This window comes from Prunus avium, chromosome 5, assembly GCF_965620075.1.
Source record: "Prunus avium chromosome 5, drPruAviu1.hap1.1, whole genome shotgun sequence".
Classification (NCBI taxonomy): Eukaryota; Viridiplantae; Streptophyta; class Magnoliopsida; order Rosales; family Rosaceae; genus Prunus; species Prunus avium.
Genome location: NC_142288.1, coordinates 30,780,472 through 30,800,124, shown reverse-complemented (window position 1 = coordinate 30,800,124; position 19,653 = coordinate 30,780,472). Strand labels below are relative to the sequence as shown.

General features: G+C 36.9%; 1 protein-coding gene and 1 pseudogene across 1 annotated transcript; one reads left to right on the top strand and one right to left on the bottom strand.

The window, feature by feature from the left end:
- Positions 1 to 821: 821 nt before the first annotated feature.
- Positions 822 to 9,695, bottom strand: LOC110746103 (testis-expressed sequence 2-like protein (DUF2404)). The gene is made up of 7 exons (XM_088253288.1): positions 9,173 to 9,695; positions 7,874 to 8,106; positions 6,611 to 7,304; positions 5,815 to 6,178; positions 3,172 to 3,266; positions 2,430 to 2,624; positions 822 to 1,784 (listed from the first exon to the last, which is right to left on the bottom strand). The coding sequence occupies exons 1-7, from the start codon at positions 9,386 to 9,388 to the stop codon at positions 1,137 to 1,139; spliced, it is 2,445 nt and encodes an 814-aa protein (XP_088109414.1). The 5' UTR covers positions 9,389 to 9,695; the 3' UTR covers positions 822 to 1,136.
- Positions 9,696 to 14,450: 4,755 nt separating this feature from the next.
- Positions 14,451 to 17,104, top strand: LOC148294670 (uncharacterized; annotated as a pseudogene).
- Positions 17,105 to 19,653: the final 2,549 nt, after the last annotated feature.

The window sequence follows — 19,653 nt, the reverse complement described above, 5'->3', positions numbered from 1 at the left end:
AGAATGCCCAACGCTGGGAGAAATTATAGAATGGTACTGTACTACCACGTCAGCTAATAGTACTTCTATTCAAAATATGTCATATGTCATATTTTTAAAACAAATTATAGCTTTTTTTACATCTGGATTTAAAATTCTTTTTTTATTTAGAATAATTTTTTTTTTTTTTTTTTTTAAAGTTAAAGAACCCAAAGACGCCTCTGGAAACCACCTCCCACAACCCAATCCCCATCTTTGTACTGCCACCTAACCCAATCGCCCCTTCAGGGACTAAACACGTTTCTATAGTATGCGGGTAATTCTTTTTAGGTTTGTTGATCATCATTTGTACAAAAACCACAAAAGGGATCATCAGTTTTTGTGATGATCCTCCAATCACTTTCTTTCCTTCTTCTCTCTCATATCCTTCAATCAATTTTCTCGACATCACTGCTCAATCTTTCTATGGGTTTAAGTTTCAAGTGATTTTTTATGTGGGTTCTTGTTTCAGATTGACCAAAACCCTTGGGTGGTTGGTTGGGTAGTAGTACAAGGCAGAGAAGATTGGGTTGTCGTCGTGAGAGCTGGTTTCTGGCGTTTTGGTATATATATATATATATATAATGGACGCTTTTCATTCCAATTTTAATATTTCTTGTTCGGAAAAATAAATGATGCATTACATTATATTAATTCAATTTTTAATTAATTAAAATCTCAAAATATTTAATAAAAATAAGATAAAGTAAAAGCGGGTGGCGGGGAATGGAGACAGTCAATATAGATTGATCCGAAATCTGATTCAAATATATATATATTATTCCAGAGAGTAAAAGTCCAACTGTAAAAACAATTATAATTTATTTATGAAAAATGACACATGACATTTTTTGAATGGAAGTACCACCAGCTGACGTCGTGATACAGTACCATTCTATAATTTCTCCAGGGGAGGAGTCAAAATCTCGCATGGGGGTGATGGTATGTTAAAAGAACTTGGCTTACAATGTTAGCTAATGCATAAGGTAAATTCTCTCCTAATGCAAGAATAAGAAAAGATTTCAGTACTCAAGGCATTTTAGACAACTGAAAAAAATATACAAATAATTGATGCAACAACTATCAACAATGCAACTATGTCTCTTACGCCGGCCATTTCATGGTCCTCTCATCTTCTCAACGATGTTTCTACTCTTCTCCTCAATGTGGCGCCTCTTTTCTTCCAATTTCTCCCCCATCTTCTTCCCCAGATCAAGCATCCTTGCTTTTCTCCCCATTCTCTTTCGCCTTGATTCATCTTCTTCACTGGTATGATTCTCTTTATCCAACAATATAGTAGACCTCGATGGTGATGGTGATGGTGATGGTGATTGACTCTCTGGTGTCTCCTCTAGCTTGTGTTTGAAAGTGTCTTGTGGTTCACCATTCCCCAATAAAGGGGTTCTCAATTCTTGAATAGTCCTGTCAGTACTCCCAGCAGACGGATCATTGGAACTCACTGAAAAGACTAAAGCATCCGAGGATTCACCAATTGGCTGTTCAATAGACACGGCCTTCTTGAGTTTTTTATCCTTGGGTTGTGAATGATCACTGGAGGTTCCCTTGTTAGCTTCTGTCTTGTATTTTCCTTCAGTAGGTTGGCAGATGGGTACTTCGCATACAGTGGTGGGATCATTCACACATTCTTGGTTAAGCCATATGAAAGGAGCAACCGTTCGGGGTAACCAATCATCCTTTTCTGCTAGCATCCATGGTATGCCTACACTTTCAAAGTTTGGAAGAACTAGAGTTTCTCGGATTGCTGTCTGTGCAAGTAAAATGAAGCTTCAGCAGAAGCACCTAGCAATATTTGTTGCTTCCACATATCACTTACGTTTTTTTAGCGAAAAATCTAAGCATAAGATTGTATGCATCCCATCGAGGACACTAGAAAAATATTTGCAAAGAAGATGCTCAAAGTTTAAGATCAATGGAAGGGAAAATACTTCCCTATCCTGCTTCATCAAATCAAAACATTGGAACGACAGAGAGTAGCTACACAGTAACTTACAGTAACAAAAAAGGATAAAAGATAAAACCATAAATTTATGGTGTAAAGGCATTCTGTTGAGCTGAGCTTAGTAGCCTTTATACACTTATAGATAGATGTTTCCGAAAGCAACAATAACTTATTTTCGAGCTTATATTAAATATGAGAGATATTAGAACCATGTTTAAACTAAGGTGACATCAAGTAGTTCAGACAACATAGTAACAATCATGGTGTTGATTGAGTTATTAATAAATTGAGTTTTTTTATTATTTAATTATTACAAATATGTTATTATTCATAGAAGAGAAAAATGAATAAAAAGAAAATAAGATAGACCAAAAAACTCCATGCTTGAGTTCTAGCCATGTTTTGAGATCAAAAAAGTAATAGAAGGAAAATTAGCGAAGATGGAATGTACCTTAAGTCGACTGATCAGAAACAGAGCTATGCGTCCACTAGTAATCTTGTGATCTCCCACTGACGAGTCCAGGCTGAAATCTATATCAGGCATGGATGTGAAGGCAAACCATAACCGGTCTGAAGGAGGTGGCTTGATATGTAACCGCAGTGTTCCTCGAAGGGATGCTATTCTTATTTCCAAAGAGAGAGGCACCTTTAGTTAGATATAATCACTCAGTCAGTGAACTGCAGAAGCTCTTGTGATAAATAACCCTTTTTTATGAATACATACACATATAAATATAGAGAGAGAGAGAGAGAGAGAGAGAGAGAGAGAGAGTCCAGATGACAAACACATTAACTCAAAGAAACTTATAACCAGTATCTATTCGTGATTATAAATCCCTTTGGCGATGCCCCTCTCTAGAAAATACAAACTCAATTTTCAAATGACTATGCTCAAACTTTTTTTCCAGATACTTGGATACAACTCAACTATCCAACAGTTGGTTTACTCTTCATGGTCTAATCATCTCTCTATACAGTCATGTCTTATAAGATTATGCTACAGAGAAAAAGGGCCAACTCAAATAAACACACATTATTGCTCAAAACAAAAAACTAACCGCCAAATATCTGTCTCAATGAAGGGGACAGATATTATGGAGATAAGCAATAGCCATGTTTCTCATGGAATCAAGCCATAGAAACAAAAAAGTCTACGGAATAACACATATAGGTCAGATAGCCCATCTACAAACCTGTGAAACTTGTTTGGCAATGGAATTTAGAAGTGACTTCCACCTGGATCCATAATTTGATGAAGACATATTGCTCTTAGAGCTCTTTGATCCATCTGCAACGGAACGTTTCAGGTTGAACTGCCATTATATAACTTGAAGCTTTTACTGTGGTGTGAAATTGAATTGGAAATAATATTTAGCAATTGTCAAATTGGAAATAATTGCATGCTTTAAGTTCCTGTGAATATGCTTGAAGGTTTCTTTCATTCTCTACTACAAGCCTATAGATAGCAGACCTTTTGCAAGAATGATATTCTAAATGAACCTAAAAAGTGAACGATTCGAATTATTGGAACCACATTGCTGGGTGGCCCTCATTAGATCACCTGTCTATGCATATAGAAATTTTTTTGGGTAGTTATGTCCGTATCCGGACATTGTGCCGTTCAAAATGCATCATTTGGCGGGTCAAACAACACCTCAATTATTGTTATTATTGTAGTTTTAGATGCGGTTTCCCAAATGATTGGTTATCTTAAGGTGTGAAATTGCCATTTAGAGTTTTAAGTTTAGGTTTTAACTCTCAAGTTCTGGGCAGTTAAAGGTGGGCACTTCTACAGCAAAATCAAGAGAACTGGCCAAACTGAACCGGTTGAATGGGTCAAAAAATCAATCTTAAAACTCCTGAATCAATGTTATTTCCAACCGAACCAATATGACTATATTTTATTATTCTTATTCAAAACTTACCTTTCCACATGGCTCCGTTCCATTGGCTGGCAAATCTTCACTTCACTATGGTCCTGCCCTATCAGATCCGTACACTAGATTAGATCTTCAAAATCTGGAGCAATAATATTCCTCTATCTTCATCAACCTGCCTCCGCCACACACGCACTCTCTCTCTCTCTCTCTCCCCCCCCCCCCCCCCCCAATTGCCTGTCACCTCTAGTCAATTGAATTGCAGTCTTAGAATCACCATCTCAGTTCCACCATGCTACCTCTATCGCACTCGCAGTTTCACAATTCACCTCCACCTTGCAGACTGCTGCTCCACCTCTCGCCCAAACCAACCAAACCGGACTGCAATTTCCGTGGACCAATTTGTTCGTGAACACCCATCTTCTGTCGGTGTTGGTCCGGCGACAGTGCTCACCGAACTTGTCAATAATACAGTAAGCAGTATGGGCCCAACACCGAACTAAAACCTAACCAACAAACAGGCGCATTTTGCCAATTTTTAAAGCTCCACCAGTGCCATTCAAAGGGTGCATCATTTCGATACGGATAAGAGAATGATCGTACATGTACATAAGTGCTTTTTTAAGGGAAGAAAACATCAACTCTAATATATCAGCTCTACTATTTGTGATAGATACAAATAAAATTAAGAGTGCTTCTATTATCATCAGTCAAAATGCTTACCCCACCCCCTTTAAAAGATTTAAGTACAATTTTTTCCAGCAATAGCATTACCTAAAAGGAAAAGCTTGAATTCTAAAGAGGGGGAAAAAAAAAGAAGGGGGGGGGGGGGGGGGCTGAGCAAGATGATTTGAAAGATTTTGACAGATGATAATTGTACACAAGATGTCAAGGTGAGAGGCTTTGGTCTCACTAAAAGTAAGAGATGAGCCTCTTTAATTTGTTATTTGGGAATGCATTTTTCTCAAATGTCGACACTAACACTTAATTTTAGGCGTTTAAATGCCATGTCTAAGTCAAGTCTCACAACAACAAATGTCATCCCTTAGGACCTCCCTCCCCAATCTCTATTGTTTGTTTCCTTCTTCACCACCCTTTATTTTCTTCCTGCTCATCACACTTAAAAGTTTATATACAAACCATCTATTTACCAACCTAAACCCCAACCTTGTATACTGTCTTTTCTTCTATTTGGTATACAATAAAGGAAAGGTGTACCCTGCGAAGGAACTCCAGTCCCAAGACCACAAATCATCGAGTTGCACCGTTGAAAATGCTAATATAGTAGAAGAGAACTGTCTTTTCTGTATACTTTCCTTTGCTCAATCTGCTTAACGGTCCAAGCATAAAAAACGTGGGGAAGGTGGATGCCTCACCCTCCACTTTTCCACTCCTACCAAACAAGGGATTACCTATTTTTCCTGCCCTTATACCTTCCACCCTTTTCTGGGCAAGGCTAGGTAAACTACTCCATAGATCATACATTATAATAGTATATAGTTTAGGTATCTATCTTATTCGGATTTTCATCATTTAGGGGTATGTAATTTAACTGAATATCATTCCGTTTGACATTTATTCCATCCCCAGCCTTTAGGCTACCATTTAAACCTTGATGTTTGAAGTCTAAATCCCAAAGTCCCGCTCCCTTGCTCATAGGCAACCCAAAGTCCATGGCTGCTTTAATCATCCAATACTCAATGAACTATGTTTCAAGGCAAGTGATGTACCTATAACAATCAGCATTAAAGGTAAAAAGATTATATTTATACCCCATGGGTTAAAGTTTTGAGCTCCACCATTCATTAACTGTTTATTAGGAAACACCACTACTATACAATCCTCAATGTATTATGAGCCCAGAGGCTGCATATATGTGAGCAACAATTAAGGGTTTCAAAGGTATATATGGAAAATGCAGAATGCGCAAAAAAATTATTGATCTAAGTTTTATCTCACCAGGTTTTGGGTCACACTCTTCCTTATGCTCTAGCACATCAGCTGTCTCAGCAAGATTTAACTGCTTCCCGAAATACTCAAATTCTTCAAGAAGTTCGGTTGACACATCCCTAACAGAGCCTGATTCTGGACTTGAATCCTCACTGCCTTTCTGGAATTCTAGTTCCCGGACTTCCAATCTCGTCTCAACATTTAACACCGCACCACCATAATATCCAATGTCAACTTCCAAAGCCCATACATCATTCATGTCTGTCGGCAGAACTTTCATACCATGGATATAAGGTGGGAGATTCCCAGTATTAATGTCTGTACAAATCACTTCACCAATGTAACTTGGGGTCCTCATATTGGACAATGTCCTCTGTCATAGGCAAAATCACATAAACAAATAAAATTTACATCTGCATTGACAAACAAATAATAAAAGAGAAATGCGCAATTGCACAAAAGAATGGCCAGAATTTGCACATATACAATTATAATATCCACATCCACTCCAAGCCTCTTTTTTTAAAAATAACAAAACAAAACAAATCCTCAAATCATCGCATCATAATTCAGGATGTCCAAATGAGGCCCAGTTACATGAAATGAACACAATAATTGCAGGTCCCTTGCAAAATAAATAAGTCAATGTAACCTAAATGTGTGTGTCTGAAATATTGTGTGTGCATATGTGTGTGTATGAATTTACATGTGTTTTGCATGATGTGTATCTGCCTCAATGCAAATATGAGAAGGTGCATTCATGTACACTAGCAGAATAATAAAATCTTATTGGTATATGGTAAACCTGAATCTGAGCTTTTATGGTTTTTTTCATCTCCACACTGCTTTTGGCATCAAAGAAGAGCCGTGAAATTAACAAATTCCAACAAAGCGTTGCCTCATCAGTACTAAACTTTTCATCAGAGTCCGCATCAGAGATGACAGATATATGACTTTGGCTACCAGAATGAGTTAAGGTTGATGAAGGCGGAATTGCCAAATTCCCTTCTGTGAAACTCTTAGCCCTCTTCACTGGTGGACTAGCATCTACCAAGCTACTGAAAGAAATAGAATCCTGACATGTACGATTCTTCTCACTTATCTTTCTTTCTTCACGGCCTAAGGATGAAGTCCAGCTCAACTTATTATCTGGACCAACCTTAGAATACTTCTTTGTGATTTTTTTCAAGAACATACGAACCTTTGAGGAAGAACCATCAATCCTATTTTCCCTATCTACGGGTTCAGCAGAAGAGAACCCTCCGGAGTGTTTCATGAGTGAAGGATATCCTGCATTTAACAATGTCAAGTAACAGCGAAATTCTTCATGCAACTTTGCGAACCAATCAAGTTTCTCTTTGTCATTGCTAGATGCCAGACGAAGAGCTTTACACCATGATTCCTTCTCCCATGAAGTTTCAAGATAAATGTAAAAGACTTTACTTCCTTTGTATATTATGGTGGACTTGCTATCCAATTTTATGGGGAACCTTTTGGCCCTAAGGACAGAAAGAAATTTTAAGTTCGTTAATTCCTATTCAAGAATGTAGTGAAATACAGTAAATAGCTAAGAACTCAGACAACTTTTATTTTATTTTTCAAAATAAAAAGAGGAATTATGGCACTTTATATATTTAAAAAATAAATATTGGAACTTTATATCATCAGAAAACTTTTCGCACTGCACTTTGTAATGGGAAAATTTGGGCAAAATAGTAAAATATTTTCTTAAAATGATAATTAAAGTGAAGATCATCCCCATTTGATTAAATTTAAAAAGAGAAAAAGAAAAATGATAACCCCTTGTTTTATCTTTTTATATGTCCATACCCTTCTTCTATTTCAGACTGATTTGAGGTAAGACAAAAATGTATAGCAAGGTTATAAAGCACGACTGTCCTTTACTAGAACATCTGGATTAAGAAAGAAACCTGTCACCTAAATCTAAGATGAAGAATGGTTAGAAGCTGAAAAGCCTTTGACCCTATCATCTTCCACAAAATACCCAACCCAATTCTAAAACACACCAGGAATGTTATCAAAAGGATGTGTGGCAAAGGCCAGTTACCATTTTCTTGAAGGTAGACTTGTTGCGGAAACAGCTTCAATGGTGCAGCCCTTTAACTGGATAGCTGTCTGGGAGCCATCTGATTCTGTCAGAATGAGTAGTTGGTTCATGATTTTTGCATTTTTTTTTATAGGAGAAACCTCAAAGAAATCCTTCTTTCTCTTTTGCTCTCGCAGTGCTTTTTCTTGCCAATTTTTGGGAACTTTTTCTGGTTCTAGAACCCAAACTGCTCCCTAAGACACAACAAATAAACTATACAATGAGAGGGAAAGCTTAAAAGACAACACAATGCATAGCCATGAATTATGTATAAGTAACATAAGCCTAAATGAACAATGAAACAGCTGAAGATTGATTAGCTCCTCAAAAGAGGGAAGTGGGGAGCAAAAGTTGGATAAACATATTCATTTTCCGAAATGGATATATATTTCAATTAATCGACAAGTCCCAAAATTCAATGAAAAATGTGCAATAGTACAAACAAAAGGTAATTCGGTTTATGCAGTAATAAGACTAAATTTTGGATCAAAATATATATCTAAGCTGTCTGTCCTTCCAGTCAACCACATGGAAATGTGTAACCTCAGACACTAAATATAAGTGCTGATGATATGTGTCTCCCAGTGCCTCATGCTAAATAAAAAAGAGCACAGCAAAGTTTCATATCAACACATTCTAGTTTATGACTTTCAATTTTAAAAGTGGAACAGAAATCATCATCCTTTAGTATGAAATCTTTATTATAATCCTTAATGTAGTTGTTTCAGTTTGATCAACTTTTCATTAGAAGGATTCTTGTTTTGAGAAGAGAGCTGGATAAAGTACAAAATGTTTCATTACATGATTTTATTATATATATATATATATATTATTTTGTCTATTTCATATTTCTGTATTTCAGAATTATAAACAATTACTCTCAATTATATACATTTCGACAGTCATAAAGCCTTAAGATTCTTGAAATGCGCCAAACGGAGAAACAGTCGAAAATACTTTGTTCAAATTCACAATTCGCCTGTCATTTAATCAACTCGATATTCTCTCAAACTTCCATGTTAATTTTCTTTTATTATTCCATATCATCAATTCAACTTAGATATTCATGATCATAAAGAGTACCAATTCCAATTGCCCTTCCCACTTCCCACAGAGTTAATTGAATTTGGGAATTCATTTCTTAGTAGTTGTTGTTGAGTTTTAAAGGCAAAAAAGAAACTAACAACAGAAGGCAGGGGATAATTTTACAACTCGAAATTGAAGGAACACATTTGATATGAATACGTAAGTGGTACATACCTCCTTGATGGAAGCGAATTCTAGGGCTTGACGAGGGTGTAGGTCTGGCTTGGATTCTATTTCTTGAGATTTTTGTATGGCTTCTTTCCCTTGGTGTTGTTTGGTTTTGTGTTGTAATCTCTTGATGATAACATACACCACCAGGACCTCCGCGGCCAAAATCGCCACAACCCCGGCCACAAACCCAATACTCAACCACAGCAAAAAACTCCACATTTCTTATCCTATTTCCCTTTGAATTTAGAATTCCAAGACCAATTTTGAGCCTTTTGATCATATCAGATCCATCAGCCAGACTCGGAGGAACCTCAACAGCTGCTAATGCTGTATGTATATAATAACATAATTTGCTACAATCGGGAACTCAAGAATCAGGTGCTCCCGCTGATGCTTCCTCTTTACATGTAGTTTTTCCGTATGCATAACCCACGAACAAACATGAGTGATTTTGCGCCCAAAAAAAGAAGGCTTATTTGTTGAAAAGCCCCTGTGGTTTCAATATAGTCTCAATTTGCCCGACGTTTCAAATGACTCAATTTCCGAACTTCTATTATGTTATCAAGGCTCGAGGGTTAGTCCCCGCAATCACGCGGGGGATACCTTGGTTTTCACCCAAAAAAAGGTTGCCCTATTTCATTAGTTTTCAAATAAAAATCTTAAAATCAGCTGATGTGGCATGGGTATTTTGATAAATTTAATTATTCAAAATTCAAAATTCAAAATAAATATAAAAAATATTTGAAATTATTTAAAATAGAATTAAGATAAAAATATCTCCTTTTTTTTCTCCCTCAGTCGTCAGCCCCACCACCTTCTCCCTCATCTCAACCAACCCCACTGCCCAACCAACCCAACCAACCTCTTTACCCCTCCCCATTCCTCTGTCAAAACAAAGGTACCCAAAAAAATCCCAATAACCCTTCCTCCTTCTGTCTCTCTCTGGTAGCCAAAAATCCAACTTGCCCCCTCCACCCTCTCCTCCTTCTCTCTTCGACATCATCAAACCCTAACCAACAATTCACCCTATGTCTCTCTTCTCCCAATTCTCTCTCTTTCTTTGGTAGCCACCGAGGGAGATTTGGACTGCCACATATGCGAAATTTGAAGTCAATTTAGTGATTTTGTTTGTGGGTTTTGAGCCTTTTGACAATTGGGGGGAGGGGTTGAAGAGAGAGAGAGAGAGAGAGAGAGAGGAGAAGGTGGGGTGGATTTTTTCTGGGTGTGGGTTGGTTGTTTGGTGGGGCTGGCTGAGATGAGTGAGAAGATGGTGGGAGTTGATGAATAGGGACTTTAAAAAAGAGATTTTCTATTTAAACCTCACACTTCTCTTAGTTTACCCTAATACTTAAATCATTAAGCTGTAAGTTTTATTATTGTGTAAAAAAACAAAAAAGGTCATTCAACTTAATAATTAACCCTAGTACATCTATACACACATCCCACACACCCCACCACTCTTCATATTAAGTTTTAGAAAAAGATAAACTTCTCTACATCCTATTGCTAGATTATTATCCCCTACCTTCCCCAACCACAAGCTCCTTCCAACTTCCTGTTTACAAACTCTCTCTCTCTCTCTCTCTCAAGTTCTCAACTCAACAATACCCAAGTGTTGGAATTCCAGTTACAGTTCTTGCAGAGAGGTAAACTTGTTCTCTTTCTCTAGAAAATATTAAATTTCAGGTTTGGGGTTCCATTTGTTTGTGTTTTTTTCCACTAGGAACAAAGAAAATTGTGGGGTTTAAATAGAAAATCTCTTTTATTTCTTATTTTTTCAGTTTGGGGTGTATTTAAGGGTAGTTTGGGAAGATAATGAGGTTTTCTTAGAAATTGTGAAAATTTAAATTAAAAGATGAGGTGAACTAAGAGAAGTGTGGGGTTTAAATAGAAAATCTCTTTTATTTCTTATTTTTTCAGTTTGGAGTGTATTTAAGGGTAGTTTGGGAAGATAATGAGGTTTTCTTAGAAATTGTGAAAATTTAAATTAAAAGATGAGGTGAACTAAGAGAAGTGTGGGGTTTAAATAGAAAATCTCTTAAAAAAAGGACATTTTTATCTGTATTTTTTACCTATTAAAAATAATTTCAAGCATTTTTTATATTTAATTTGAATTTTTTAATTTTTAATAGTTAAATTTACCAAAATACCCATGCCACTTCAGCTGATTTAATGGAATGGGACAACCTTGGTCACATAATGGAAGTTCAAGGGGGAGATTGAGTCATTTGAAATGTCAGGGGGCAAATTGAGACTATTTGAAAACTACAAAGGGCATTTCAACAAATAAGCCAAAAAAATAATAGTGATTTATTATGAGAAATGTTATTTACATTCCCATAAATAATTAAGATAACTTTTCAAATTATATGGTAATAAAACTCAATATTTTTTGGGAGTTTCACTAAAACACCCAAAATGGGGGCTGAAATTATAAAAAAAACCCAACACCCAAAACACTTTATAAACACACCCAAAATCCATCATTACACACACTCAAAACTCATTTATAAACACACCCAAAAAATATACAACTGTTGATTTTGGGGTTGATTTTGGGTGTGTTTCTATGTTTAAATAGTGCGTGGTTTTTTTTATAAATACATGTCTAGGATTGGGTTTATTTATAATAATCTAATATTTTTTGGGTTAATTTTACTTCAGCGTTTACTAACTAATTTTTTTTTTTTTTTTTTCAATTTATGTATTCAATGTTTAATTTTCCTATCTCTGTCACTTTTATATGGATCTCGAGTCTCTACATTTAGCCACTATACATTTACCCGCATTTCACAAGATCTTAATCATTCTAATGATCTATCAAGTCAAGATATGACATGTCAATTTTTAATTTTAACACCTATCTATTTAATTAACTCCAGCTTAACATCGTTAAGTCTAAATAAATTAAAATAAAGAACAAACCATAAACTTATCAACAATCATCGATGACCAATGGTGGATTCAAGAATTTTCCAAGGAAGGGACAATATTTAAAAGCCTAAAAGCTCAAAAAAAAAAAAAAAAAAACCTGGATTATTTGAAGGAGGATTTGAACTACCCGAATTATTCGAAGGAGGATTTAGGGTTTAGGGTTATACAAAGATAACCAAATCAGAAAACAAAAATAATATCTCTAAAAAAACAAAAAGACAAAATGTAGCAATGGTCCCTCAAGTAAGGCCCCACTTTACTTTTAGTCCCTTATCTCCAAAAATTGTTATGATGGTGCTTCAACTATGCCTCAACTTTCAGAACTCGTCCTTCCCATCAGCTCTGTCAACTTTTCCATGAAAATTAAGGCTATATTTGTCTTTTCATATGCTAGATTCTTAATAAGCATAACCCAGCCTCAACAACCACCTCTCTCTCCCTCTCTCTCCTCCAACCACCCTTCCCAAACCTAACCCCACATATCCGCCACCGACCCACTCTCTCCTTCTCTCATTTTCTTCCTCCCTTTGTTTGTCAGCCCCCTCCTCCTCCCAACCTTTTCATCAATTGGTCTTCCTATCAATCAATTGAACAATCTAAACAAAACCCAAAAGGATCATTGGAGAGAGAGAGTTGTTGTTGGGTTTGGTTAGAATGAGGTGGTGACTAGGTAGAAATCTTATTTGCCCTTAAAATTTGATATGAATTTTCCAATTTGCCTTTAATTTTGACAGAAAATTTAATAGAATTGACAAAATGACGAGTGGTGCAATGCGATATCTAAATGAAGGATGATCATAACAATTTTTTGGGTGGAAGGACGAAAAGTAAAGTGGGGTATTATTTCAGGGACCATTGCTACAACTTTACCCAAAAAAAATTATAAACAACATATTATAAAATATAAAAAAACTGAAGTAAAAAAAACTGAACAAAAATACATTCAAACTTGGAAAGAGAGGGATGGATCTGCAGCAAGACTCAAGAGCACACAAAGTTTCGTCAAGAATCAAGAATTCAACGCAAGGCATCCCTTGGTCCATTTAATTCCAACTTGGACTCCAAGACAATGCTCTTTCGTTGTGTGGAAATAAGGCTTCAGGTTTGTTCATTAAAAAAAAAAATTCAGCCTGGCCAAAACAACATCGTTTGGCCAGGACTTAAAAAAAGAAACATGCACTGAGCGCAGCACATCATCGCAACAAAGAAAAGAACAGCGCATCATCACAACAAGAAAAGAACAAGTTGCTCGGTTGCTGAGGCATTTATTTGAACAGGTGGTGGGCACCTCCAAGGCAGAGCTGATAGGTAAACTCTGGCAACTTCAAAGCTTTTTCTTGCGAGGGGAGGTGCAGCTACACCTCCTTGCACCTTTGTGGGTCCGCCAGTGTTCCTATATCGTGCCTTGGCCCTTACTTGCGTTGATCTGCCTTTGGATTGAAGGCACTAATTAAACGTCCCTTGACATCGCATGCATTCCCTTTGTTGCGAATCGACATGGAATGCATTCCTTTACAATGCCTTGCCCTTGTGCATTAACATTGGATGCTTTCCATTTGTTTAGGATTTAGGGTCTTACGATATTCAAGGGTTTAGGGCACTCCTTACGAAAAGACTTGTTTAGGATTGAAATGAGCCTATATCTTACTGGTAAATTATATAGTGAAAGAGTGAAAGGGCTATATATATATATATATATATATATATATCTAAAAATGCAATATCTTACAGATTAGTTATAGAGTGAAAAGCCTATATCTTGTCAATAGATGAGTGGCTCCAAAACTCTTCTTTTAATACCAAAACTCTCTGCCAACGGTGTCAAACCCGATGAAAAAGGGCCTTGACTTGTAGACTAGTGGTCTCAGGTTCAAACTCCTATGACACCGTGGTAGTTTGTGTGTGTAAGAAACCTCTCTCCTCATTTCTTTTCTTTACCTCACATATTTTCATATTTTTCATTCTTTTCCATGGTATTGCATTAATTTAAGGCTTAATTATGTACATGCCCCCTGTGCTTTTTAACTTGTCTCAGATTACCACATGTGTTTGCAAATGTCTCAAAATACCCCCCAACGTTTACAAAAGGGTCTTAAGTTACCCGTTTCGTCAATATTTTTGACGTTCCATTACAAACTTTGAGGCCCCACTTCGTTTTAATCTTTAACCTCTTCGGATAAGGGTTTTTCACTTTCAGAAGAGATGGGGAAATTGGGTATTTGGGTGAAAAGGGGAGATTTGGAGAAGGCTAGGGCTTTTGCAAAATCTGAGGTGGGGTTCGAATTTTGGAGAATCTGGAGAAGAAATCAGTCTTTGGCATTAGACTTTAAGGCTAGAAAGTGCGAAGATGGTGGTGCTTAGAGAATCTAGAGGTTATCAACCCATATGTAAGTGGACCCATTCTCACTCGATTTTCTTGATTTTGGCATGTGCATTGGACTATTGTTGGAGTTTTTGTTTTGTTTTGTTGTATACTTTTTGATTCTGTGCTGGTCTAGTGTGGCATTGTGTGGTCCCTTGTGTGTTCCTTGTCTGGTCCTTGTGTGTTACTGGAGTTTATTTTTATTTTTTGATATACTTTTTTACTCTGTGATATGGCTTATTTAGACTGAACCTTACAAACACCTTACAAAGCACCTTGGTATTCAAACTGAACTAAAATCTGCCAAATATTATTTTTGTTTTATGATATACTTTTTTACTCTGTGCTATGACTTATTTAGATTGAACCTTACAAAGCACCTTAGAAACACCTTGGTATTCAAACTGAACTAAAATCTGCCAAATATTATAGTTGTTTTGTCTTTGTTACCTTTGTCGATTTGTTAAGTGACTCTTCCTCTTACACAGATGAAGATGCTGACGAGGTTGTTACATTTAAGTTTTTCCATTGTGGTAAACTAGTTAAAAATAGAAGGGACAGTGAATGGTCTTATTTGGGTGGTGAAGTCAGTTGGTTTGATTATTGTGAGGTTGATTATATGTCCATGTTAGAGCTATATGGAATGGCTAAATATTTGGGATATGGCGATGGGTGTGATGTGAGTTTTTATGGTGAAGAGTTTGGAACTGGTAGACTCATTCAAATAATATCAGATAGTACGCTTTTAGCTTGTATGAGCATGGTACCTAAAAGCAATAGCAGGGTGATAGTTTTGTACTTGAAAGTAGTGAGCCTGACTTCAAGCCAAGTGGGGAATGATAGCAGTGATCTAGAATATTCTTGTTCTGAGGATGATGATAGCAGTGATCCAGACTTTGAAGACAGTGACTATGCACAGAATGATGAAGAGATTGAGTTATTGAAGAAGGATGATAAGTGGTTTGAAGGTTATGTGGATCATAGTTGTACTGACAATGATCCTAATGCAGAGGAAAATGATGAGTCAGACAATGGAGAAGAGTCACCTAGACTTACCTACCCAAATAGCTCTTCAAGTGAAGATGGAGCAGTAAGTGAACTAAAAAAGAAGAAGAATAGAATCCCAAAAGGTGAAGATTTCAGACCTGAAATTGATATGGCAAACCCAGGTTTCAAACCAGGTTTAAAATTTGCAACTGCTGAGATGTTTAGAAAAGCTGTGATGATATACTCCATTAATTGTGGAAGGGAGTTGATATTTATGAATAATGACCGTAACAAAATAAGAGTAGTATGTGAAGAGGGCTGTCCTTTTGTTATCCATGCTTTAAGTGTGAGTGGTAGCACTTACCTGCAGGTGAAAACCTTTAATCCTACACATGTTTGTAGTAAAGGGGGAGTAAAAATATACATGCCACTGCTAGCTGGTTGGCTGAAAGATATTATGGGCAGTTAAGGCTCAATCCAAATTGGACTACTTCTTCTTTGTAGAGCAAGTTCACCAAGACTATGGTTACAGACCATCTAGATCAACTGTGTACAGAACAAGAGCCATGGCAGTTGACATTGTAGAGGGGTCTTACAGTAAACAATATGAAGTTTTGTGGGATTATTGTCATGAGTTAAGAACCAGAAATCCTGGAAGTACAGTTATCATTAAATCTGAAATTGAAGGTGATAGGCCACGGTTTTAGAGGATTTACATCTGTCTTGCAACCTGCAAGAAGGGGTTTTTAGATGGTTGTAGGCTTGTGGTTTGCTTGGATGGGTGTGATGTCAAAGGGCCTCACCCTGGGCAAGTGCTTTCTACCATGGGAGTTGATGCAAACAACGGAATGTTTCCACTTGCGTATGCATATGTAGAGAATGAAAGCAATTCAACGTGGCTGTGGTTTTTGGAATTATTGAGTGGTGATATGAATATTATGAATAACTATGGTTATGTCTTTATGACTGACAAACAAAAAAGTTTAATAGATGTTGTGGATGCTCTATTCCCTCATGCAGAGCATAGACATTGTTTGAAACATCTGTATGGAAACTTCTATTTGGAACATAGAGGGCTTGCTTTGCAACATCAAATGGAAGCAATTGCTAGGGCCACAACAGTGCCATGGTTTCATGCAGAGATGACAAAGATGTTGGAATTGTCTAAACCTGCACATGATTGGCTTGCAGAGAAAGATCCTAGGCATTGGAGTATGGCATATTTCAAGACTGATTCCAAGTGTGACATGCTTATGAACAACCTCTGTGAGGCATTCAACCGTAGCATAATGGATGCCAGAGACAAGCCTGTTTTGACTATGCTAGAAAGAATTCAGTTGTATATAATGTTGTTGATGGCTAGAAGAAGGGTTTTATGTGAGAAATGGCATGGACAAGTTGGGCCAAGAATTAGAAAAATATTAGAGAAAAACAAAGGAAAAGCTCAGTGGTGCATTCCTAAGGCTGCTGGACAGAATAGGTTTGAAGTGATGCACCATAGTGGCCGCAACTTTGCTGTTGATTTGAATGCCCACTCTTGTTCATGCCATGCTTGGGATTTGAATGGAATACCATGTTTGCATGCTTGTGCTGCAATAAGTTGGTTTCATAGGAATGTAGAGGACTTTTGTGATGCAGTGTACAAGAAATAGGCTTATTTGAGAGCCTATGAACCAATGATTATGCCTATGACTAGCCAAGATCAGTGGATGAAGATTAATTTAGCTCCATTACTCCCTCCAAAATACCACAAGAAGCCTAGTAAGCCTAAGAAGACAAGAAAACAAGCTTTTGATGAGCCTAAACAACCCGCTAATCTATATAAGCTTCCTAGGTATGGCATCCCTTTAAAATGTGGCAATTGCGGTGGAGAAGGGCATAATCGAATTGGTTGTAAGGTATGTGTCATTATCCAAAATTGCTTTACATTTAAATATATTTGATTTGGTTTCTGACTTGATGACTTTGCTTATTAGAAACCTAGAAATCCCAACATAAAGCCTACTAGGAAGAGGAATGTTGCCAAGGAAAAACTTCCAGTAAGTGCCACGGTTTCAACTATGTTTTCACCATTCAAATTTTCATATCATGCCTACCTAATTATTATTTGTTTTAGGTAAGAAGGAGAGATGGTGGAGACCAAAGTATCGGACAACAAAGTATGCAACTAAGGCAAAGGAGACAAGCAAGTGCTTCCCAAGGGCCTTCTCAATCCCAGGCATCTGAAGTAGCCGAGGCTTCTCAATCCCAACAATCTCAACCACCGCAGGCTTCTCAATCCCAACCATCACAAGCAGCTCATGCTTCTCAATCCCAACCATCTGAAGCAGCTCAAGCATCTCAATCCCAACCATCTCAAGCAGCTCAGGCTTCTCAAACTTGTGATTCATCTCAATATGCCAAACTATCTCGAGTACAACAACGTAGGAGGAGGATGAAAGATCAACCGAGGAGCCATTTTGTCAAAGATCCTTTTTTTTCATCCTTAGATGTGATGATGTTCAACTTTTGCAACTTGTTTTTGAATTAGGATAAACTCTTTTTGAATGGTTTGAATGTTGTGAAATTATAGATTCTACAATTAGTTAGTTTTATAAGACTTTAATGGTTTGATTATGGTTGCAATTGGGTTGTTAGTTTGTGGGATTATTGATGTCTGTGATGGTTGGTTTTATTAGGCTTTCATGTATGTCGAGGTTTTTGAGTCAGGTACATGGCATGTAATTGACTATTTGATATGTAATGTGATGGTTGAAACCTGTTTTGGTGTTGTGCTTATATTGATATGGCATTGAACAAAAAATGCTTATATTGATTTGTTGTTTTGATGTAACCATTTTATATGGCATTGAACAAAAAATGCTTATGAGTAACTTGTTTTTGTAACCTGTTTTTGGTATCCCATGAATAAGATATGCCTATGAGTAACTTGTTTTTGTATCTAGAGGACTTTTTGGTATCCAATAAACAACATATGGTTGTAACCTGGTTTTGGTATGATGCTTATCAATATGTCACCATTTGTAACCTCTAAACAAGTTTCCATTCATATCACTGATCAAATAAAACTCTAAACTCTAAACAAATATTACAATGAACTAATGCTTACTCATAAAACTCAAAACATATTACATTGTTTTCCCACCAAAATACATTATATTACACCAATTAAACTACTGCTACATTACATTAGCATTTGTTCTCAAATTACAGCCCACTGAACTACTGCTTCTCAATCACATTACACCCACCAAATTACAAAACATATTACTCTTAATTTCTCCAAATTCATCCTAATTCATCACCATGGCAAACACCACCACCCAGGAAAGCAACATAGCAGCCCACAATATTTTTGACTTTGCTCGAATCTTTGCATTTTCCTTCTCCACCCTATCAATCTTCCTCAGCAAACCAGGTATCAAAGACTTTGAACGCTCACACATTTTTGCATCAAACCACTGAAAAAACCTACATCCTTTTTCACCACTTCCCTATATCAACCAAGAACAATAACTGAAAATTTGATCCATTTGATCAATGACTAAATATTTCATCAATTTCATCAATGACTGAATATTTCATAAATTTCATCAATGACTGAATATTTCATCAATAAGAACTCTATCAATTTGTGATGCCCAAAACAATGACTGAAAATTTGATCTTAAACATTCTTACCTTTGACTTTGGGCAGACTAGAAATCTCCGCCCTGGGTTTGAACTAGTCCACGAAGTCTGCATCCGTGCTAACTTCCCACAATCACACCATTGGGCATGCCTTGCTTCTCCTGTTTCCATCTATTCTTCAATTCAGTGTGTATTCACAGAGAGAACAACCAGCTAAACCTCCAAAATCGTGCGACCCACTTCCCCCTTTTCTCCCAAATCGTGTGACCCCCTTGCCCCTTTCCCAAATCCGAACTCCACTCAGAGATTCATAAACCCTAATCTTCTACTCCAAAATCTCCCAATTTCGAACTCAACCTCTGAGTTTTATCAACCTGTGATTTCTTCTCTAGATTCTCCCAAAATTTGAACCCCACCACAGATTTTGATAGGCCCTAGCCTCCTTCTCCAAATTCTCCCTTCTCACCAAAATACCCTATTTCCTCTCTTCTTTCCTCTCATCTGAAAGTGAAAAACCCTTATTCGAAGAGGTTAAAGATTAAAACGAAGTGGGGCCCAAAGCTTGTAACGG

Excerpts from the sequence above, each read along its gene's own strand:
- LOC110746103 (XM_088253288.1), bottom strand. The coding sequence starts at position 9,388 with ATGTGGAGTTTTTTGCTGTGGTTGAGTATTGGGTTTGTGGCCGGGGTT. Across the intron at positions 7,305-7,873 it reads AGTCTACCTTCAAGAAAATG|GGCCAAAAGGTTCCCCATAA; the intron begins GTAACTGGCCTT and ends TTCTGTCCTTAG. Across the intron at positions 6,179-6,610 it reads CCATAAAAGCTCAGATTCAG|AGGACATTGTCCAATATGAG; the intron begins GTTTACCATATA and ends TGCCTATGACAG.